The following is an 18,503-nucleotide window of genomic DNA, read 5'->3' as shown; positions in this document are numbered from 1 at the left end:
CCAAACAGTTTCCTAGAGAGGCTGTACTATTGTTTATTTCCAACAGCAATGTATGAGTGATCCAGTTTCTCCACATCTGTACTTCTGATCTTTCCATCATTCTTTCTTCCTTCCTGATACTCCAAGATTTCTTCTCTTATAGTATCTTTTCTGTTTGAAGGTTTTCGTATAGCCATTTTTTTAAGGGTAAATCTGCAAGGGACAAATTCCTTTAATTTTCCATTTTGTGAGGATGTTTTTATTTTCCCTTCTTTCCTGAGGGACAGTTTCACCCAGTATAAAATTCATAGTTGAGACTTCTTTTCTTTCAGTACTTGAAAGAGTTGCAGAAATGCCAGAAACAGCAGGAACTAACGTAAAAAACAATACTCAGACAGTGAATTACCCACCTTCATCAGGAAGGGGCCGTAGTCAAGGTAACACGCCTCTTTATCGCTCTCCATTCCTCCCAAGTTTGGTGAGTTTGAAATGATGCATGTTATTAGTAGCACTGTCTAATCTACATCCATCAACGTCCTTAATGTAAAACTAGTGGTAGGTTTTTTTAAACTAAACTTTTAATTTTGTAGTCATTTAAGATATATAGGTAGTTGTAAGAAATAATGCAGAGAAATACCCCTTCCACTTTACCTATTCTTCCCAACAATAGCATCTTGCAAAACTGTAACAGAACATCACAACCAGAATATTGACATCAATATTATCCACACATCTTATTGAGATCTCCCACTTAATTGTATTAATTTGTTTGTGTGCATTTAGTTCTACCTAGTTTTGTCACGAGTAGGTTTGATTCCCACCACCATGACCAAGATACACATTTCCATGATTACCAAGATGTCTCATTTTACTCTTTTTCTTTTCTTTTTGTGAGACAGAGTCTCAAAAATCTCTGTCTGTCGCCCAGGCTGGAGTGCAGTGGCGCAGTCTTGGCTCACAGCAACCTCCACCTCTTGGGCTCAAGCGATTCTCGTGCCTCAGCCTCCTAAGTAGCTGGGATTACAGGCATGTGCCACCACGCCGAGCTAATTTTTGTATTTTTTGGTAGAGATGGGGTTTCACTGTGTTGGGCAGGCTGGTCTTGAACTCCTGGCCTCAAGTGATCTGCCGACTTCGGCCTCCCAAAATGCTGGGATTACAGGCATGAGCCACTGCACCCAACTCTGGCTGTTTTTTTTTTTTTCTTTTTGTTTTTGTTTTTGTTTTTAATTTTGGAGTTTTTGTAGAGATGGGGTTTCACCATGTTGGCCAGGCTGGCCTCCAACTCCTGGCACCAAGTGATCCACCTGCCTTGGCCTCCTAAAGTGCTGGGATTACAGGCGTGAGCCACCACGCCCGGCCCATCTTGCTCTTTAATAGCCACACCTGCCTCAGCACATAATTCCCTGAACATTCATCTGACTGACTGGATGTATGAGTGGTCCTTAATTTTTATTGTGGACACTATTCCATGGTATGGATGTTTCACAGTTGGCTTATTCATTCACCCATTGGAAGATATCTTGGCTGTTTCTAGTTTTTGACTATTACAAGTAAAGTTGCGATGACCACTGATGTACAGATTTTTGTATAAACAGAAGTTTTGATTTCTCTTGGATAAATGTCCAAGAGTGCAAAGGCTTGGTTGTATAGTAATTGCATGTTTAGTGTTATAAGAAACTGCCAACTGGTATTCCAGAGAGACTCTATCATTTTACATTCTCGCTAATTATGTATGAATGATCCGGTTTCTCCATATGCATATTTCTTCTTCTTTCATTGTTTTTTCTTCCTTTTTGATGCTCCAAGATTTGCTTTTTCATCATTCTTTTCTGTTTGATGATTTTCCTTTAGCCATTCTTTAAGTGTTTGCCAGTTAGTGACAAATACTTCAGTTTTCCCTCATGTGAGAATGTCTTTATCTTCTCTATATTTGAAGGATACTTTTGCCTGATAATAGAATTCATGATTGAGATTTATTGTCTTTCAATATTTGAAATATTTTATTTATAGAAACATTGGGAAAAGCACGAACCAGCCCAGGAAAGAGGTCTGCAAAAACAAATTACAGACCTTTATTAGAAAACAACAGTCACCAGAATGTTTCCTCATTATTTCATAGCGTTCCTTGCAATTTTGGTGAGTTTGAAATGATACTTGCTATATGTAGCACTATTTAATATAGATTCATTAGCATCCGTAGTGCAAGATATTGGTAGCTTTTTCCAATTAAAGTTTTTATTTTCAGAAAAATTTAGCTACACATGCAGTTATAATAAATAATACAGAGAAATCTGTGTTTCCATTACCACTTTTCCCAACAGTAACATCTTGCAAAACTATAAGAAATTATCACAAACAGGGTGTTGACGTGATACCTTCTACAGATATTATTGAGATGTCCCCAGTTTTACTTGTATTTATTTGTGTGCATGTGTATGTGTGTGTTTTAGTTCAATTTTTATCATATGTTTAGGTTCATGTATCCTCTACCACAGGCAAGCCCCCAAATGGTTCCTTCTTTTTTATTGCTGAGTGCTATTCCATGGTGTAGATGTACCGTGGTTTGTTTATCTTTTCAGGCATTGAAAGACATCTAGGTTGTTTCCTGGTTTTGGCTATTACAAGTAAAGCTGCTGGGAACACTCATATACCATATAGGCTTTGTGTGAACACAAGCTTTCATTTCTCTGAGATACTGCCCAAGAGTGCTGTTGCTGGGTCCTATGGTAATGGTATGTTCAGTTTTATAAAATACTGCCAAGTTGTTTTCCAGAGTGTCTGTACCATTTTCTACCCCCACCAGCAACATGTGAGTGACCTAGTTTCTCCACGCCCATATTTCTGCTCTTTCTGTTGTTCTTTCTTCCTTCGTGACGGTGCAAGATTCCTTCCTTCATCATATCCTTTCAGTTTGAAGATCTCCTTTAGTTGTTCTTTAAGGGTAAGTCAGCCAGTCACCGTTTTTTAAAGTTTTTCTTTGTCTGAGAATGTCTTTATTTTTCTTTTATTCCTGAAGGATAGTTTCACCTGATCTAAAAAACATGGTTGAGATTTCTTGTCTTTCAGCACTACAAAATGTTTTACATATTGAAATGTTGTTCAAAACAGAATCTGGCCCACAAATGAGTTCTGGGACAATGAGTTACTCAACTGAAATGAAAAATAACTGTGACCAAGATGATGCTTCAGCATCTGCCTGCCTCACTCCCGATTTTGGTGAGTTTGAAACGATATATGTTACAAGTAGCACTCTTTAATCTAGATTGAAAGAATACAGAGAGATCTTGTGTACCTTTACCCAGTTTCCCCCAATAGTACTATTTTACAAAAATATAGTAAAATATCACAACTAGGATTTTGACATTGATGCAATCACCAGATCTACTCAGATGTCCTCTGCTTTTCATGTATTCATTTGTGTGTGAGTGTGTGTGTGTGTGTGTGTGAGAGAGAGAGAGAGAGAGAGTATATTTAGTTGTCTGGAATTTTATGACATCTACTTTCAGTCATAAATAAACCTAACTGTATCTAGTCATGATACAGACTGTCCCATGACTTCCAGGAACTCTCTTACTGACTTTTTATAACCATATCTACTCCTTCATGTCATCCCCTGCCTGGCCTCATCTTTATCCCATACAACTACTAGTATGTTCTCCCTTTTTATAATTTTGTCATTGTAAGAATGGACTGATATACCATTGGACTGATAAATGGACTGATATACCATTTAACCTTTTGAGATTGCTTTTTTTCCACATAGCATAATTCCCTGGAGATTCATACAAGTTTTTGTGTATATCAGAAATTCCTTCCTGTTTATTGCTGAGTACTATTTCATGGTATGGATTTATCATGGTTTGTCACCCACTGAAGGACATCTAGATTGTTGTTTTTGGCTATTACAAATAAAGCAGCTATGACAACCAGACTACAGGTTTTTGTGTGAACATAACGTTTTTCATTTTTCTGTGATAAATGCCGATGAGTGCAATTAACTGCTGGGTGGTATATTAATTGCATGTATAGTTTTTATAAGAAACCGTCAACTATTTCCAGAGTGGCTGTGCCATTTTACATTCCCATCAGCAGTGTATGAGTGATTCCGTTTCTCTGCATTCTTACCAGCATTTGGTATGTTCATTTTTTTTTTTTTTTTTTTTTTGAGATAGAGTCTCGGTCTGTCACCCAGGCTGGAGTGCAGTGGTGCAATCTCGGCTCACTGCAACCTCTGTCTCCTGGGTTCAAGCGATTCTCCTGCCTCAGCCTCCCGAGTAGCTGGGACTACAGGCATGTGCCACCATGCTCGGCTAATTTTTTGTATTTTTTTAGTAGAGACTGGGTTTCACCATGTTAGCCAGGATGGTCTCGATCTCCTGACCTCATGATCTGCCCAGCACTTAGCCATTCTGATAGGTATATGGTAATATTTCATTGAGGGTTTAATATGCATTGGCCTTTCGAAATGATGTATGGCTCTTCATGTGCTAATTTTCTATCTGCATATCCTCTTCTTTGAAATATCTATTCTTGTCTTATAGTAATGTTTGCTTTTTTATGCTTACATTTTGAGAGTTACTTAATTGAAATGATCATACAATTTTTGTCCTTCATTCTGTTCATATGACATATCACATTGATTAATTTGTGTATGTTGAACCATCCTTGAATCCCTGGGATAAATCCCACTTGGTCATGATGAATGCTCGTTTTGAGTCAGTCTCTGTCACCCAGACTGTAGTGCAGTGGCATGATCATGGCTCACTGCTGCCTCGACCCCCTCAGGCTCAAATGATCCTCCCAACTCAGCCTCCCAAGTAGCTGGGACTACAGGGATGGACAACCATGCCTGGCTAATTTTTAAATTTTTTTTGTAGAGACAAAATCTTGTTGTATTGCCCAGGCTGGTCTCGATCTCCTGGGCTCAAGCAGTCTTCCCGCCTTGGCCTCCCAAAGTACTAGGATTGCAGGCATGAGACCCCATGGCCATCCATGAATGATTTTTTTTTGAGATGGAGTCTCTTTCTGTCGCCCAGGCTAGAGTGCAGTGGCACAATCTTGGCCCACTGCAACCTCTGCCTGCCGGGTTCAGGTAATTCTTCTACCTCAGCCTCCTGAGTAGCTGGGACTACAGGCATGCGCCACCATGCCTGGCCAATTTTCTGTATTTTTAGTAGAGATGGGGTTTCACCATGCTGGCCAGGCTGGTCTCGAACTCCTGACCTTGTAATCCACCCGCCTCGGCCTCCCAAAGTGCTGGGATTACAGGCGTGAGCCACTGCACCCGGCTGATCTTTTTAATGTATTGTTGAATTCTATTTCCTAGTATTTTGTTGAGGGTTTTTGCATCAGTATTTATCAGAGATATTGGCCTGTGGTTTTCTTTTTTTGATGTGTCTTTGTCTAGCTTTGGTATCAGGGTAATACTGACCTCGTATAATGAATTTTGAAGTATTCCTTCCTCCTCTATTTTTGGGAATAGTTTGAGTAGGATTGGTATTAATTCTTTAAATATTTGGTAGAATTCAGCAGTGAAGCCTTTGGGTCTTGAGCTTTTCTTTACTGGGAGAATTCTATTATGGCTTCAGTCTCATTACTTGTTATTTATCTGTTCAGGTTTTGGATTCCTTCACGGTTCAAACTTGGTAGGTGTTATGTGTCTAGGAATTTATACATTTCCTCTAGATTTTCCAGTTTGTTGGCATGCAGTTACTCATGGTAGCCACTAATGATCCCTTTGAATTTCTGCGGTATCAGTTGTAATGTCTCCTTTTTAATCTCTGGTTTTATTTATTTGGATTTTGTCTCTTTTTCTTTTTCTTTTTTTTTTATTATACTTTAAGTTCTAGGGTACATGTGCACAACCAACAGACACATGAAAAAATGCTCGTCATCACTGTCTCTTTTTCTTAGTTAGTCTGGCTTAAAGGTTTGCCAATTTTATCTGTCTTTTCAGAAAAGCAACCTTTTCTTTCATTTCATTTTTTGTATTGTTTTCTTCATTTTAAATTCTTTTGCTTCTGCTCTGATCTTTATTATTATTTTCTTCTACTAATTCTGGGTATGGTTTGCTCTTCCTTCCCTAGTTCTTTAAGATACATCATTAGGTTATTTATTTGAAGTTTTTCTTCTTTTTTGATGTAGGCACTTATAGCTATAAATTTCTCTCTTACTACTGCTTTTGCTCTATCCCATAGGTTTTGGTATGTTGTGTTTCCATTACCATTTGTTTCAAGATTTTTTTTTTCAATTTCCCTCTTAATTTCTTCATTGACCATTCATTTACCATTGCCCACTGATCATTTAAGAACATATTATTTAATTTTCATGTATAGTTTCCCAAATTCCTCATTACTGATTTCTGGCTTTATTCCATTGTAGTCAGAGAAGATGCTTGAAATTGAATAATTTTCAATTCTTTTGAATATTTTCAGACTTATTTTGTGACTTAACATATGGTCAATCCTTGAGAATGATTCTTGTGCTGAAAAGAAATATTAATAGGTATTTGCAGAACAGCTGCAGAATATACATTTAATATATCCGTGAAATGTTCATATCTATTAGATCCATTTGGTCTATAGTACAGATTAAATCTGATCTTTCTTTGTTAATATTCTGTCTGAATGATCTGTCCAATGCTGAAAGTGAGGTGTTGAAGTCTCTGGCTATTAGTATTGTGGCCTATCTCTCTCTTTAGCTCTAATAATATTTGCTTTATATATGTGGGTGCACCAGTGTTGGGTGCATAGAGATTTACAATTGTTATATCCTTTTGCTGAATTGACCCCTTAATCATTATGTAATGGTCTCCTTTGTCTCTTCTTACAGTTTTTTGTCTTGAAATCTATTTTGTTTGATATAAGTACAGCTACTCCTACTCTTTTTTGGTTTCCATTGGCATGGAATATCTTTTTCCATCCCTTTATTTTCAGCGTATCTTTACAGGTGAAGTGTGCTTCTTGTACACAACAGATCATTGTTTCTTGCTTTTTTATCCATTCAGCCACTCTGTCTTTTGATTGGAGAGTTTAGTCCATTTACATTCAATTTTTTTTATTGGTAAGTTGGGACTTTTTCCTGCCATTTTGTTATTTGTTCTCTGGTTGTTTTTCGGTCTTCTCTTCCTTCCTTCTTTCCTTCCTTCCTGTCTTCCTTTTAGTGAAGGTAATTTTTTCTGGTGGCATGATTTAATTTCTTGTTTTTTTGTGTGTGTGTCCATCGTATCTTTTTTTTTTTTTTTCCAGACAGGGTCTTGCTCTGTTGCCCAGGCGGGAGTGCAGTGGTACGATCTTGGCTCACTGTACCCTTGACTTCCCAGGCTCAAGCGATCTTCCCACCTCAGCCTCCAAAGTAGCTTGGACTACAGGCACGTGTCCCCATACCCGGATAACTTTTTGTATTTTTTGTAGTGATAGGGTTTCGCCATGTTTCCTAGGCTGAACTTTTCTTGAACTCCTAGGCTCAAGTGATCCTCCCACCTCGGCCTCCCAAAGTGCTGGAATTACAGGCATAAACCACCATGCCCAGCCCCATTGTATGTTGTTTGCTTTGAGGTTACCATGAGGTTTGCAAATACTGTCTTATAACCCATTATTGTAAACTAATGACAACTTAACACTGATTGCACAAACCAACCAACAAGCAAAAAGAAAACTAATGAAAACTCTACACTTTAACTTAATTTCCCTTTTTAACTTTTTGTTTCTCTTTATGTCTTATTGTACTATGTCTTTTTTTTTTTTTTTTTTTTTTTTCCGACGGAGTTTCCTTCTTTTCACCCAGGCTGGAGTGCAATGGCGCGATCTCGGCTCACTGCAACCTCTGCCTCCCGGGTTCAAGCAATTCTCCTGCCCCAGCCTCCTGAGTAGCAGGGATTACTGGCACCCGCCACCACGCCTGGCTACTTTTTGTATTTTTAGTGGAGTCGGGGTTTCACCATGTTGGCCAGGCTGGTGTCAAACTCCTGACCTCAGATGCTCTGCCTGCCTCGGCCTCCCAAAATGCTGGGATTACAGGTGTCAACCACTGCACCTGGCCTGTACTGTCTATGTCTTGAAAAGTTGTTGTAGTTATTATTTTTGATTGGGTCATCATTTAGACTTTCTACTTAAGAGTATTTTACACAGCACAATTACAGTGTTATAATACTCTGTGTGTTGTTATTACCAGTAAGTTTTATACCTTCAGATGATCTGTTATTGGTAATTAATGTCTTTTTCTTTCAGATTGAAGAACTCTCTTTAGCATTTCTTATAGCATAGGTCTGGCGTTGATGAAATCTGTCAGCTTTTGTTTGTCTGGGAAAGTCTTTATTTCTCCTTCATGTTTGAAGGATATTTTCACCGGATATACTATTCTAGGATAAAATTTTTTTTCCTTCAGCACTTTAAATATGTCATGGAACTCTCTCCTGGCCTGCAAGATTTCCACTGAAAAGTCTGCTGCCCGTCGTATTGGAGGTCTTTGTATGTTGTTTGTTTCTTTTCTCTTACTGCTTTTAGGATCCTTTTGTAATCCTTGCCCTTTGAGAGTTTGATTATTAAATGTCTTGAGGTAGTCTTCGTCGGGTGAAATCTGCTTGGTGTTCTATAACCTTGTACTTGGATATTCTTGCTCTAAGTTTGGAAAGTTGTCTGTTGTTATTATTATTATTATTATTATTATTATTATTTTTGCGACTGAGTCTCGCTCTGTCACCTAGGCTGGAGTGCAGTGGCGTGATCTTAGCTCACTGCAACCTCCACCTCCCGGGTTCAAGTGATTCTCGTGCCTCAGCCTCCTAAGTAGCTGGGATTACAGGTACGCGCCACCATGCCTGGCTAATTTTTTGTATTTTTAGTAGAAATGGGGGTTCGTCACATTGCTCAGGCTGGTCTTGAACTCCTGAGCTCAGGCAGTCTGCCTGACTTGGCCCCCCAAAGTGTTAGGATTGCAGGCATGAGCCACTGCACCCAGCCAATCTTTTTGAATAAACTTTCTACCCCATCTTTCTCTCGATGTCCTCTTTAAGGCCAATAACTCTTAGATTTGCCATTTTGAGGCTGTTTTCTAGATCTTGTAGACATGCTTCATTCTTTTTTTTGTCTTTTTTGTATTTTCAAATAGCCTGTCTTCAAGCTCACTAATTCTTTCTTCTGCTTGATCAGTTCTGCTATTAAGAGACCCTGATGCATTCTTCAGTATGTCAACCGCATTTTTCAACTCCAGAATTTCTGCTTGATACTTTTTATTTCAATCTCTTTGTTAAATTTATCTGATAGAATTATGAATTCCTTCTTTGTGTTATCTTGAATTTCTTTGAGTTTCCTCAAAACATCTATTTTGAAATCTGTGTTGGAAAAGTCAGATATCTCTGTTTCTCTGGGATTGGTCCCTGGTGCCTTATTTCATTCGTTTGGTGAGGTCATGTTTTCCTGGATGGAGTTGATGCTTGTGGATGTTCATCTGTCTGGGCATTGAAGAGTTAGATATTTATTGTTGTCTTTGCTGTCTGGGCTTACTTGTGCCATCCTTCTTGGAAAGGCTTTCCAGGTATTCAAAGGGACTTGGGTGTTGTGATCTAAGTTTCTGGTCACTGAAGCCATGTCTGCATCAGGGGACACCCCAAGTCCAGTAATGCAGTGGCTCTTGAAGACTTGTAGAGGTGCCGCCTTGGTGATCTTGGTTAAGATCCAGAAGAATTCTCTGGATTACCAGGCAGAGACTCTTGTTCTTTTTTTGAGACGGAGTCTCATTCTGTTGCCCAGGCTGGAGTGCAGTGGTGTGATCTCAGCTCACTGCAATCTCCACCTCCCGGGCTCAAGAGATTCTCCTGCCTCAGCCTCCCAAGTAGCTGAGATTACAGGTGTGCATCACCATGCCCGGCTAATTTTTGTATTTTTAGTAGAGATGGGGTTTCATCATGTTGGCCAGGCTGGTCTCGAACTCCTGACCTCAGGTGATCTGCCCGCCTCAGCCTCCCAAAGTGCTGGGATTACAGGAATGAGCCACTGCGCCTGGGCTCTTCCCTTACGTTCTCCCAAACAAAGGAGTCTCTGTCTATGGTGAGCTGCATGGAGCTGGGGAAGGGGTGACACAAACACCCCTGTGGCCACCACCACTGGGACTGTGCTGGGTCAGACCTGAAGCCAGCAGAGCCCTGAGTCTTGCCCAAGGCTCACTGTAACCGCTACCTGGCTACAGCGTGTGTTTGCTCAAGGCCCTCAGCCTCTACAATCAGTAGGTGGTGAAGCCAGCCAGGCTTGTGTCCTTTCCTTCAGGGTGGTGAGTTCCCCCCAGCCCTGGGCAGGTCCAGAGATGCCAATCAGAAACCAGGGCCTGGAGCTGGAGACCTCAGGAATCTACCTGGTGCTCTATTCTGCTGAGCTGGCACCCAAGCCACAAGACAAAGTCCTTCCCACTCTTCCCTCCCGTTTCTACAAGCAGAGAAGTCTCTCCTTGTGGCCACCACTGCCACAGGCCCACAAGGGGTACCGCCAGGCCACCGCTGCTGTTCACTCAGCTTACGGTGAATGCTGCCAGGCCTGGGACTCACTCTTCAGGGCAGTGGGCTCCCCTCTGGCCCAGGGCAGGCCCAGAAATGCCATCTAAGAGCCAAGGCCTGGAATCAGGGACCCCAAGAGCCCACTTTGTACCCTACCCCACTGTGGCCGAGCTGGGACCTAAGCTGATTTTGGATTTCTTATTAAGGTGCTTTTTTGTGTAGATAGTTGTTAAATTTGGTGTTCTTGAGAACAATCAGTTGAGGCTTCTATTTAGCCATCTAGCTCCCAAGCTGTGTCCTGTGTATTTTAAAATTTCCTTGGAGACTTCTTTTTGACGTGTAGATTATTTAGGAGTTTGCTGTTTAATTTCCAAGTGTTTATAGATTTTTCTCTTGTCTGTTATTGATTTCTAGTTTGGTTCCACTGTGGTCAGAAAATATACTCTATATGATTTCAATTCTTTTATATTTATTGAGGTTTTTTCCTTTGGCTCAGGCTGTGGTCTGTCTTGGTGAATGGTCCATAGGCGTTTGAAAAAAAATGTATATTCTGCTTTTATTAGATGGAATGTTCTATAATGAAAATCCTGTTGGTTGGTTGTGTGTTACTCAGGTCTTCTCTGTCCTTGCTGATGTTCTGTCTGGTTGTTCTTTTTTTTTTTTGGAGACAGAGTCTCGCTCTGTCACCCAGGCTGGAGTGCAGTGGCATGATCTTGCCTCACTGCAACCCCTGCCTTCTGGGTTCAAGTGATTCTCGCGCCTCAGCCTCCTGAGTAGCTGGAACTATAGGCGTGTGCTACCACGCCTGGCTAATTTTTGTATTTTTAGTAGAGACGGGCTGGTCTCTAACTCCTGATCTCCAGATGATCTGCCCATCTCAGCCTCCCAAAGTGCTGGGATTACAGGCATAAGCCCCCCGTACCCGGCCTCTGTAAGGTTGTTCTGTCAGTTGCTGAGAGGTGGGTGCTGAGGTCCTCAATATAATTGTGGGTTTGTCTATTTTGCCTTTCTACTCTTTCAGTTTTTGCTTTATATATTTTGAGACACTTTTGATTGGTGTGAACATATTGAGGATCATTATATTTTCCTGGGGGTTAACCCTTTTATTGTTATGTAGTGTTCTTATTTGTCTCTGGTAACTTTCTTTGCTCTGAAGTCTGTTTATTTTATCTGATATCAATATAGCCACTCTGCTTTCTTTTTTTTGGATTAATATTTGCATGGTGCATTAGTCCATTTTCATACTGCTGTAAAGAAGTACCTGAGACTGAGAAATTTATGAAGAAACGATGTTTAATTGACTCAGAGTTCCACAGCCTTAACAGGAAGCATGACTGGGAGATCTCAGGAAACTTAAAGTCATGGCAGAAGGTGAAGGGGAAGCAAGCACCTTCTTCACATGGTGGCAGGAGAGACCAAAGGGGGAAGTGCCACACACTTTTAAACCATCAGATCTCATGAGAAGTCACTCACTCTCACGAGACCAGCAAGGGGGAAATCTGTGCACATTATCCAGTCACCTCCCACCAGGCTCCTCCTCCAATTTGACATGAAGTTTAGGCAGGGATACAAATCCAAACCATATCACATGGTATATATTTTTCATTCTTTTACTTTTAACCTACTTATGTTATTGAATTTGTAGAGTTTCTAATAAAGAACATATAGTTGGGTCTTGTTTTTCTTTTCATTTACACTACCTGGCAATCGAGGGTCTTGTTTTTTATCTACTTGGTCAATTGCTGCCACTTAATTGGTATGTTTAGATCATTTACATGTAACGTAATTATTGATACAGGGTTTAAGTCTTCCATTTTATTATTTTTCTGTTTATCTTCTGTTTCTCATTCTCCTTTTCTTTTTCTTGCCTTCCTGTGAGTTACTTGAACATTTTAAGTATTCCATCTTGATTTGTTTGTTTTTGAGTATATTGATATGTGCAGTTTTCCTAGTGGTTGCTCTGAGTGTTACTGTATACGTATGTGACTTATCACTGCCTGTTGGAATCAGCATTTTACCACTTGGAATGAAGTGTTGAAACTTTAATTCCACTTAGGTTTCGTTTTTCTCCCCACCTTTAAATATCATTGTTATAGGTATCAGATGGTGTTTTCATTTTTGTTTCAGTCATTCCATATGATTTAGAGAACTCATGATGGTTTTGTATCGCCTTTCTTTCTGTTCTTTCTCTTCTTCATTTTTATTGCTGAATAGTATTCTGTGGTATGGATTTACCACAGTTCCTTTAACCATTCACCTATTGAAGGACACTTGGATTGTTTTCAGGTTTTGGCTATCACAAATAAAGCTGCTGAGGATACTCATGTGAAGGTTTTCATGTCAACATGAGCTCTTATTTCTCTGGGATAAATAACTAAGAGTGAAATTTCCAGCAATTTCACTCTTAGGTGCTTAACCCTAAAAAAACCCTGCAATTAATTACCTCATTTTAAATTATAATAATAATTACAATGATAGTAATTGTAATTACAAATGTAGTAATTGTTTTCCAGTGTGGCTGTTCCATTTCTCCACATGCATCTTTCTATTCTTTCTTCCTTTCTGATGTGCCACTGTTCCTTCTATCATCATAATCTTTCTGTTTGAAGATCTTCTTTTAGCCATTCTTTAAGAGTAGGTCTCCAGCATTTTGGGAGGCTGAGGCAGGCAGATCACTTGAGGTCAGGAGTTCAAGACCAGCCTGGCCAACATGGCGAAACCTCATGTCTATTAAAAATACAAAAATTAGCCAGGTATGGTGGTGGGTGCGTGTAATTCCAGCTACTCGGAAGGCTAAGGCATGAGAATTGCTTGAACCCAGTGGGCAGAGGTTGTCGTAAGCCAAGATCATGCCATTGCACTCCAGCCTGGGCAACATAGTCTAAAAAAAAAAGAAAGAAAGAAAGAAAAAAAGAGTAGGTCTGCTGGCAACAAATCTTTTTAGTTTTCTTTTGTCTGAGAGTGTATTTCCCCTCTGTACCTGAAAAACAGTTTTGCTGGATATAGAATTGTCAGTTGAGAGTTCTTTTCTTTCAGCACTGTTACCTCTGAGTATTTTGGTAAAAGTAGACACCAACACGGAAAACAGCCTCAACACAATGAATCGCTCAACTTTATTGGACAGTGACAGTGGCCAGGATTCTTCCTCATCATCTGTCTGTATCCCTCCCAAGTATGGTGAGTTTGAAATAACACACATTATAAGTGGCACTATTTGAGCTACATTCTTCCACTTCCTTGATGCAAGACAGTGAAAGCTCTGTGTTTCCTATTTTGAGGACAGGTTTTAGGTGATATTCAGAACCATGACTAACATTTATTGAGTGCATATTAGGTGCAAGGCACTGTGCTAAACAATTAACATGCCTCTTCTTCACTTATACCCATAATGACTCCATGGTGTTGGCACTTTTATTATCCCCATCCCCAAGGTCACAGAGCTGGTGAGTAGGACTTGAGCTCTGCCCCAGCTTTCTCTGACTTTAAAACTCATGTGTCTTTTTTCTTTTTGAAGTGGAGTCTTGCTCTATTGCCCAGGCTGGAGTGCAGTGGCATGATCTTGGCTCACTGCAACCTCCACCTCCCAGGTTCAAGTGATTCTTCTGCCTTAGCCTCCCAAGTAGCTGGAATTACAAGCACACACCACCACGCCCAGCTAGTTTTTGTATTTTTAGTAGAGATGGGGTTTGGCCATTTTGGCCAGGCTGTTATCAAACTCCTAGCCTCAAGTGATCCATCTGCCTCGGCCTCCCAAAGTGCTAGGATTACAGGCATGGGCCACCGTAACTGGCCTAAAGCTCATGTTTCTTACCAGTCCACTGTACTGCCTGCCAAGCCACAGTGGCAGAGATGAGGGGACCCCAAGTTCTGTGGCTTCTAAGGGTAAGCCTTCCAAATATTTTATAGTCAGTTCATTTTTGTCTCAACTTCTAAGTAGCTTATCTCTTATTAATATCCTAGAACAGGGATCAGGAAACCTTTTCTGTGAAGGGCTAGATAGTATTGTCTGTCACAAATACCCACCTTTGCTGTTGTAAGATAAGAGCAGCCTCAGCCCATAGATGAATGAATAGGCGTGGCCATGGCCAGCACACCTTTCACACACATCGTTGGGGGATGGGCCAGTGGACTGCAGTTTGTTGACTCCCTTCCTAGAGGAGAGCTTATTCCTTTAAATTATTTTGTTACTCAAACTAGAAGAAATTTCAAAAATTGTGGTCTCGGCTGGGCACGGTGGCTCAGGCTTGTTAATCCCAGCAATCTGGGAGGCTGAGGTGGGAAAATCGCTTGAGCCCAAGAGTTTGAGACCAGCATGGGCAACATAGCAAAACCCCATCTCTACAAAAAATACAAAAAATTAGCCAGGCGTGGTGGCATGTGCCTGTAATCCCAGCTACTTGGGAGGCTGAGGTGGGAGGATCATTTGAGCAGCCCGGAAGGTTGAGGCTATAGTGAGCCATGATCATGCCACTATACTCCAGCCAAAAAAAAAAAAAAAAAAAAAAAGAAACAAAAGTTGATTCTCTGTACTGAAATGGGCACTCTGATACATTGTTAGAAGTATACATTGGTACAAACTTTCTGAAAGATAGTTTGTAGAAAAATCCATAAAAACATTTATGGCAGTTGACTGTAATCTCACTTTTTCTGAAAGTATAATAAAAAATTACATAAAAATTTTGGTACAAGAATGTCCTTTACAGAATGATTGGGAAAAATTGGAAGCAAACAAACAAAAATAAATGATGATAGGGAATTAATCACTTGACTTCTGGTGTATCCACAGCATGTGAGGCAGTAAAGCCTAATGGTTGAGGGCATGAGCTCTCATGTCTGCCTGCTTGATTTCAAATCCCAGCTCTTACCAACCTTATGACCTTCAGCCACTTTCCTAACCTAAATACTAGTTTATTCAGTTGTGAAGTGACAAAAATAATAGTGTCTACTTCATAGAATTGTGAGGATTAAATTGGACAATGCATTTAAAGCTCTTAACACAATGCCTGGGATGTAAGTACAACATAAATGTCACTTGTCAGGAAAATCATGATGACAGGAATGCAGATTTAAAAAAAAAGATGAAAACAGAGAAATGCTCAAAATATAATGTTAACTGAAAAAGCAGGATTTAAACTATACTTAAAGTATGATTTCAATTTTGTCTTTTAAAAAAATAAATAGGAAAAAGAATGGAAGATATTAGTAGAAGATTCATGGTTTAGAGCAGTTAACTCATAAACAGACAGATTTTAAAACTGGTTCTGTAACTAGCAGTGTGACCTTTTCAAATAACTTATCTCCTTTGGGCCTCAGTCTCCTTATTTGGAAATAATGGGGTGGGAATAATGGGGTGGGAGTAATGATAGAGTTGTTAGAATGATGAAACTGAGCTAGTGCACAGATGTAAAATATTTAGCACATGCCTGATATACAGGAACTACTGATAAATGCTAGCTATTTGAAAATTTTCTTAATGATCCCCACCCACGCTTTCAACATTGTCTTCAGGGAACATCCACTTGCCCAGTAGAATGGCTCTGAGTGTACTCTTAGAGCGTGAAATGGAGCAGTGGGAACTCAGGACAACATGTTTACATGTGCACCTGCAGCCTAACAATGACATGTGTTCAAGCTAATGAACAGAGTAGTTCAATACAGCAAGCTCAAGACCAGTAGAAGTGAAGAATGTTGACAGTTTGGCAGATGGTGTCAAAGAGACCCATTTAAGGAAGAGGAAGAGATAAGCATAGAAAAAAAATTCACCCAAGTAGAAATTCATGAATTAGAAATCATTTATCTGCATTTGCCTTATTTGAAGAAAAAGAAGAAATAAATCAGTGTAATTCTCTTGTGTACTTTGAGGGTACCCTTGCATGACAAAACCAAGGATGTTCCTTTTTCTCTTTATTTTTAAAGGCTATCTTGGTGATCCAAAAAGAAATGTCAGAGTACTTAAAATCCATTTGCTGGCCGTACAAAATATGGCCAAACCTAAGCAAGCAGCCTGCTACTTGGTTCGTATTTTGTTCTCCAAGGAAATCCTGATTAGCAGCTCAGTGGATATCCATTTGAAAGACAGCCAATCCCTCGACCCAAACAAAATGGCTGCATTGAGAGGTATGTGTACATAAAGTGATAATGGAATCTTATTTTTAATCATCATTTGGTCATATAATGAATGTTATTGGCAGTTGAAGGAATAACAATAAGTCTGTGTAAATCTTAAAACTATTCATTTTTTTCACCTGTCTGACCCTGATTTTACAACTTAATAATATATAATTGGTAACAATTTCCAAAGAATAAAACTTGTCCATTGACTTGAATGGTTGAATAAGACAAGCCTCATCTACTATAGTTGTTTATGGTTAGTACTAAGTCAATTCTTTAGCCCTGAAACTTGCTACAAAAAAAAAAAAAAAAAAAAAAAGGAGAAAGCTCCCTCTGCCAGAAGGTGGTGGGGTGGGGGGTGGGGGGGAATAAAAGACTTGTCAGTGCTAGTGACTAGCAACACAGAAATAGAATTTTATGATTAGTTCTTTTTAGCCTCCTGCCTTCCTGCCTTCCAGACATGTCTATTGAGATCCTAGAACTCATAGATACTAAGGATACCACAATGAATAAGTGTTTCTGCCTATGAGGAGCTCATAGTCTAGAAAGGGACATGTTGATGGAAACAGATACATCCCAGTCCAGTGTGGTAGTGTTGGGGAAGCTCAGAGCAGCTGCTTTGAGGGAGTTGGGGAAGGCTTAGCTAAGGACAGGACATTTGAGCTGGATTCTGAAGGACTCCTTCAGTAGGTAGAAGGAACAGGAGGATGTTCTAGGCAGAGGGAAGAGCTGGGGAAGATAGACAGGATGAGTGAGCCCCTGGTGTAATCATGTTTGCAGTAACACTATTTTCTCTTGATATGTTTCCTTTTAGTTCTGATTTATCCATTGGGTTATTAAATGGTCTGAGCACCCTGAAATAGTCAACATTGGGTTACACACTTAAAATTTTTTTTTTCAGACACATGGTCTTGCTCTGTCACCCACGCTGGAGTGCAGTGGTTTGATCATAGCTCGGTGCAGCCTCGAACTCCTGGGCTCAAGCAACCCTTCCTCCCCAGCCTCCTGAGTAGCTAGGCCCACAGGTGCATGCCACCATACCCAGCTAAGTTTTGTATTTTTTATAGAGATGGGGGTCTCACTTTGCTGCCCAAGCTGTTCTCAAACTCCTGATCTCAAGCGATCCTCCTGCCTCGACCTCCCAAAACACTGGGGTTACAGACATGAGCCACTGTGCCTGGCCTACACACTTTTTTTTTTTTTTTTTGAGCACCAAGAGCTCAATATTAGCTTCCTACATCAGTGTTTTAGGGGATCTCATGGTAGGGGAAATAATTCAGCAAAGCATCCTCATTGGGTGGAATTTCTAAACTCTCAGAAAGAATAAGAGAAAAGGATGAGAAGTAGAAAGAGAAGAAGTCACCAGAGTGCTCACCATTACACAATGGAACCATCTAAAAGTCAGTGTTTAAAGAAAAAAATTTTTCATTAGTTTGTTAATTTTTTTTCTAATTTTCGTGAATACTTTCTGCTGTTTGCAGAATATCTGGCAACAACTTTTCCCACCTGTGATTTGCATGAACATGGAAAAGACTGGCAGGACTGTATTTCTGGTATCAATTCTATGATCTACTGTTTATGTTCTGAAGGCAAGAGTACTCCAGTAAGTTATTTTTCATCTAAATATGGTAACTGTTACCTGAGTTTGTACTGTGTACAGTTTCAGAACTGATAGCATGAGGCACAGGCTCTTTAGGCCGTGTGCTAAAATTCTCATTAACTTAACTTAGGGGGCATGGGATGTTCTTTCAAAAGCACACTGCATGTTTATTTTACTTTTTTGATATTTATGCTCTATAAAAATATCCTAAAGATAAATAAAATAAAGTGCTATAATTAGTATATTTGAAGCCAAGGATAATACTAGGAAAATAGTTTCAGCTACAAAGATATTTGGCAAATCTTTTGCAGTATCTCACCGAGC

The 18,503-nt window shown here is 39.8% G+C and overlaps 1 protein-coding gene across 8 annotated transcripts in view; it reads left to right on the top strand.

Annotated features, from left to right (window-relative positions):
- The window catches only part of BEND2 (BEN domain containing 2), a 58,222-nt gene that overhangs the window by 26,737 nt on the left and 12,982 nt on the right, over positions 1-18,503 (top strand). For 4 of the 8 annotated variants that reach the window (XM_003819536.4, XM_055106440.1, XM_055106441.1 and 1 more), the window contains 4 exons: positions 3,091-3,198; positions 13,505-13,645; positions 16,385-16,585; positions 18,061-18,182. In XM_003819536.4, the coding sequence (XP_003819584.1) occupies positions 3,091-3,198; positions 13,505-13,645; positions 16,385-16,585; positions 18,061-18,182 (572 nt within the window). Of the gene's footprint in view, positions 1-311; positions 417-1,992; positions 2,119-3,090; positions 3,199-13,504; positions 13,646-16,384; positions 16,586-18,060; positions 18,183-18,503 lie in introns of all 8 variants that reach the window. The other 4 variants (XM_055106439.1, XM_055106436.1, XM_055106437.1 and 1 more) reach the window with 3 other exon arrangements.

This window comes from Pan paniscus, chromosome X (assembly GCF_029289425.2).
Source record: "Pan paniscus chromosome X, NHGRI_mPanPan1-v2.0_pri, whole genome shotgun sequence".
Lineage (NCBI taxonomy): Eukaryota > Metazoa > Chordata > Mammalia > Primates > Hominidae > Pan > Pan paniscus.
The sequence above is the reverse complement of the archived record's forward strand: the minus strand, read 5'-3'. Positions and strand labels throughout refer to the sequence as shown.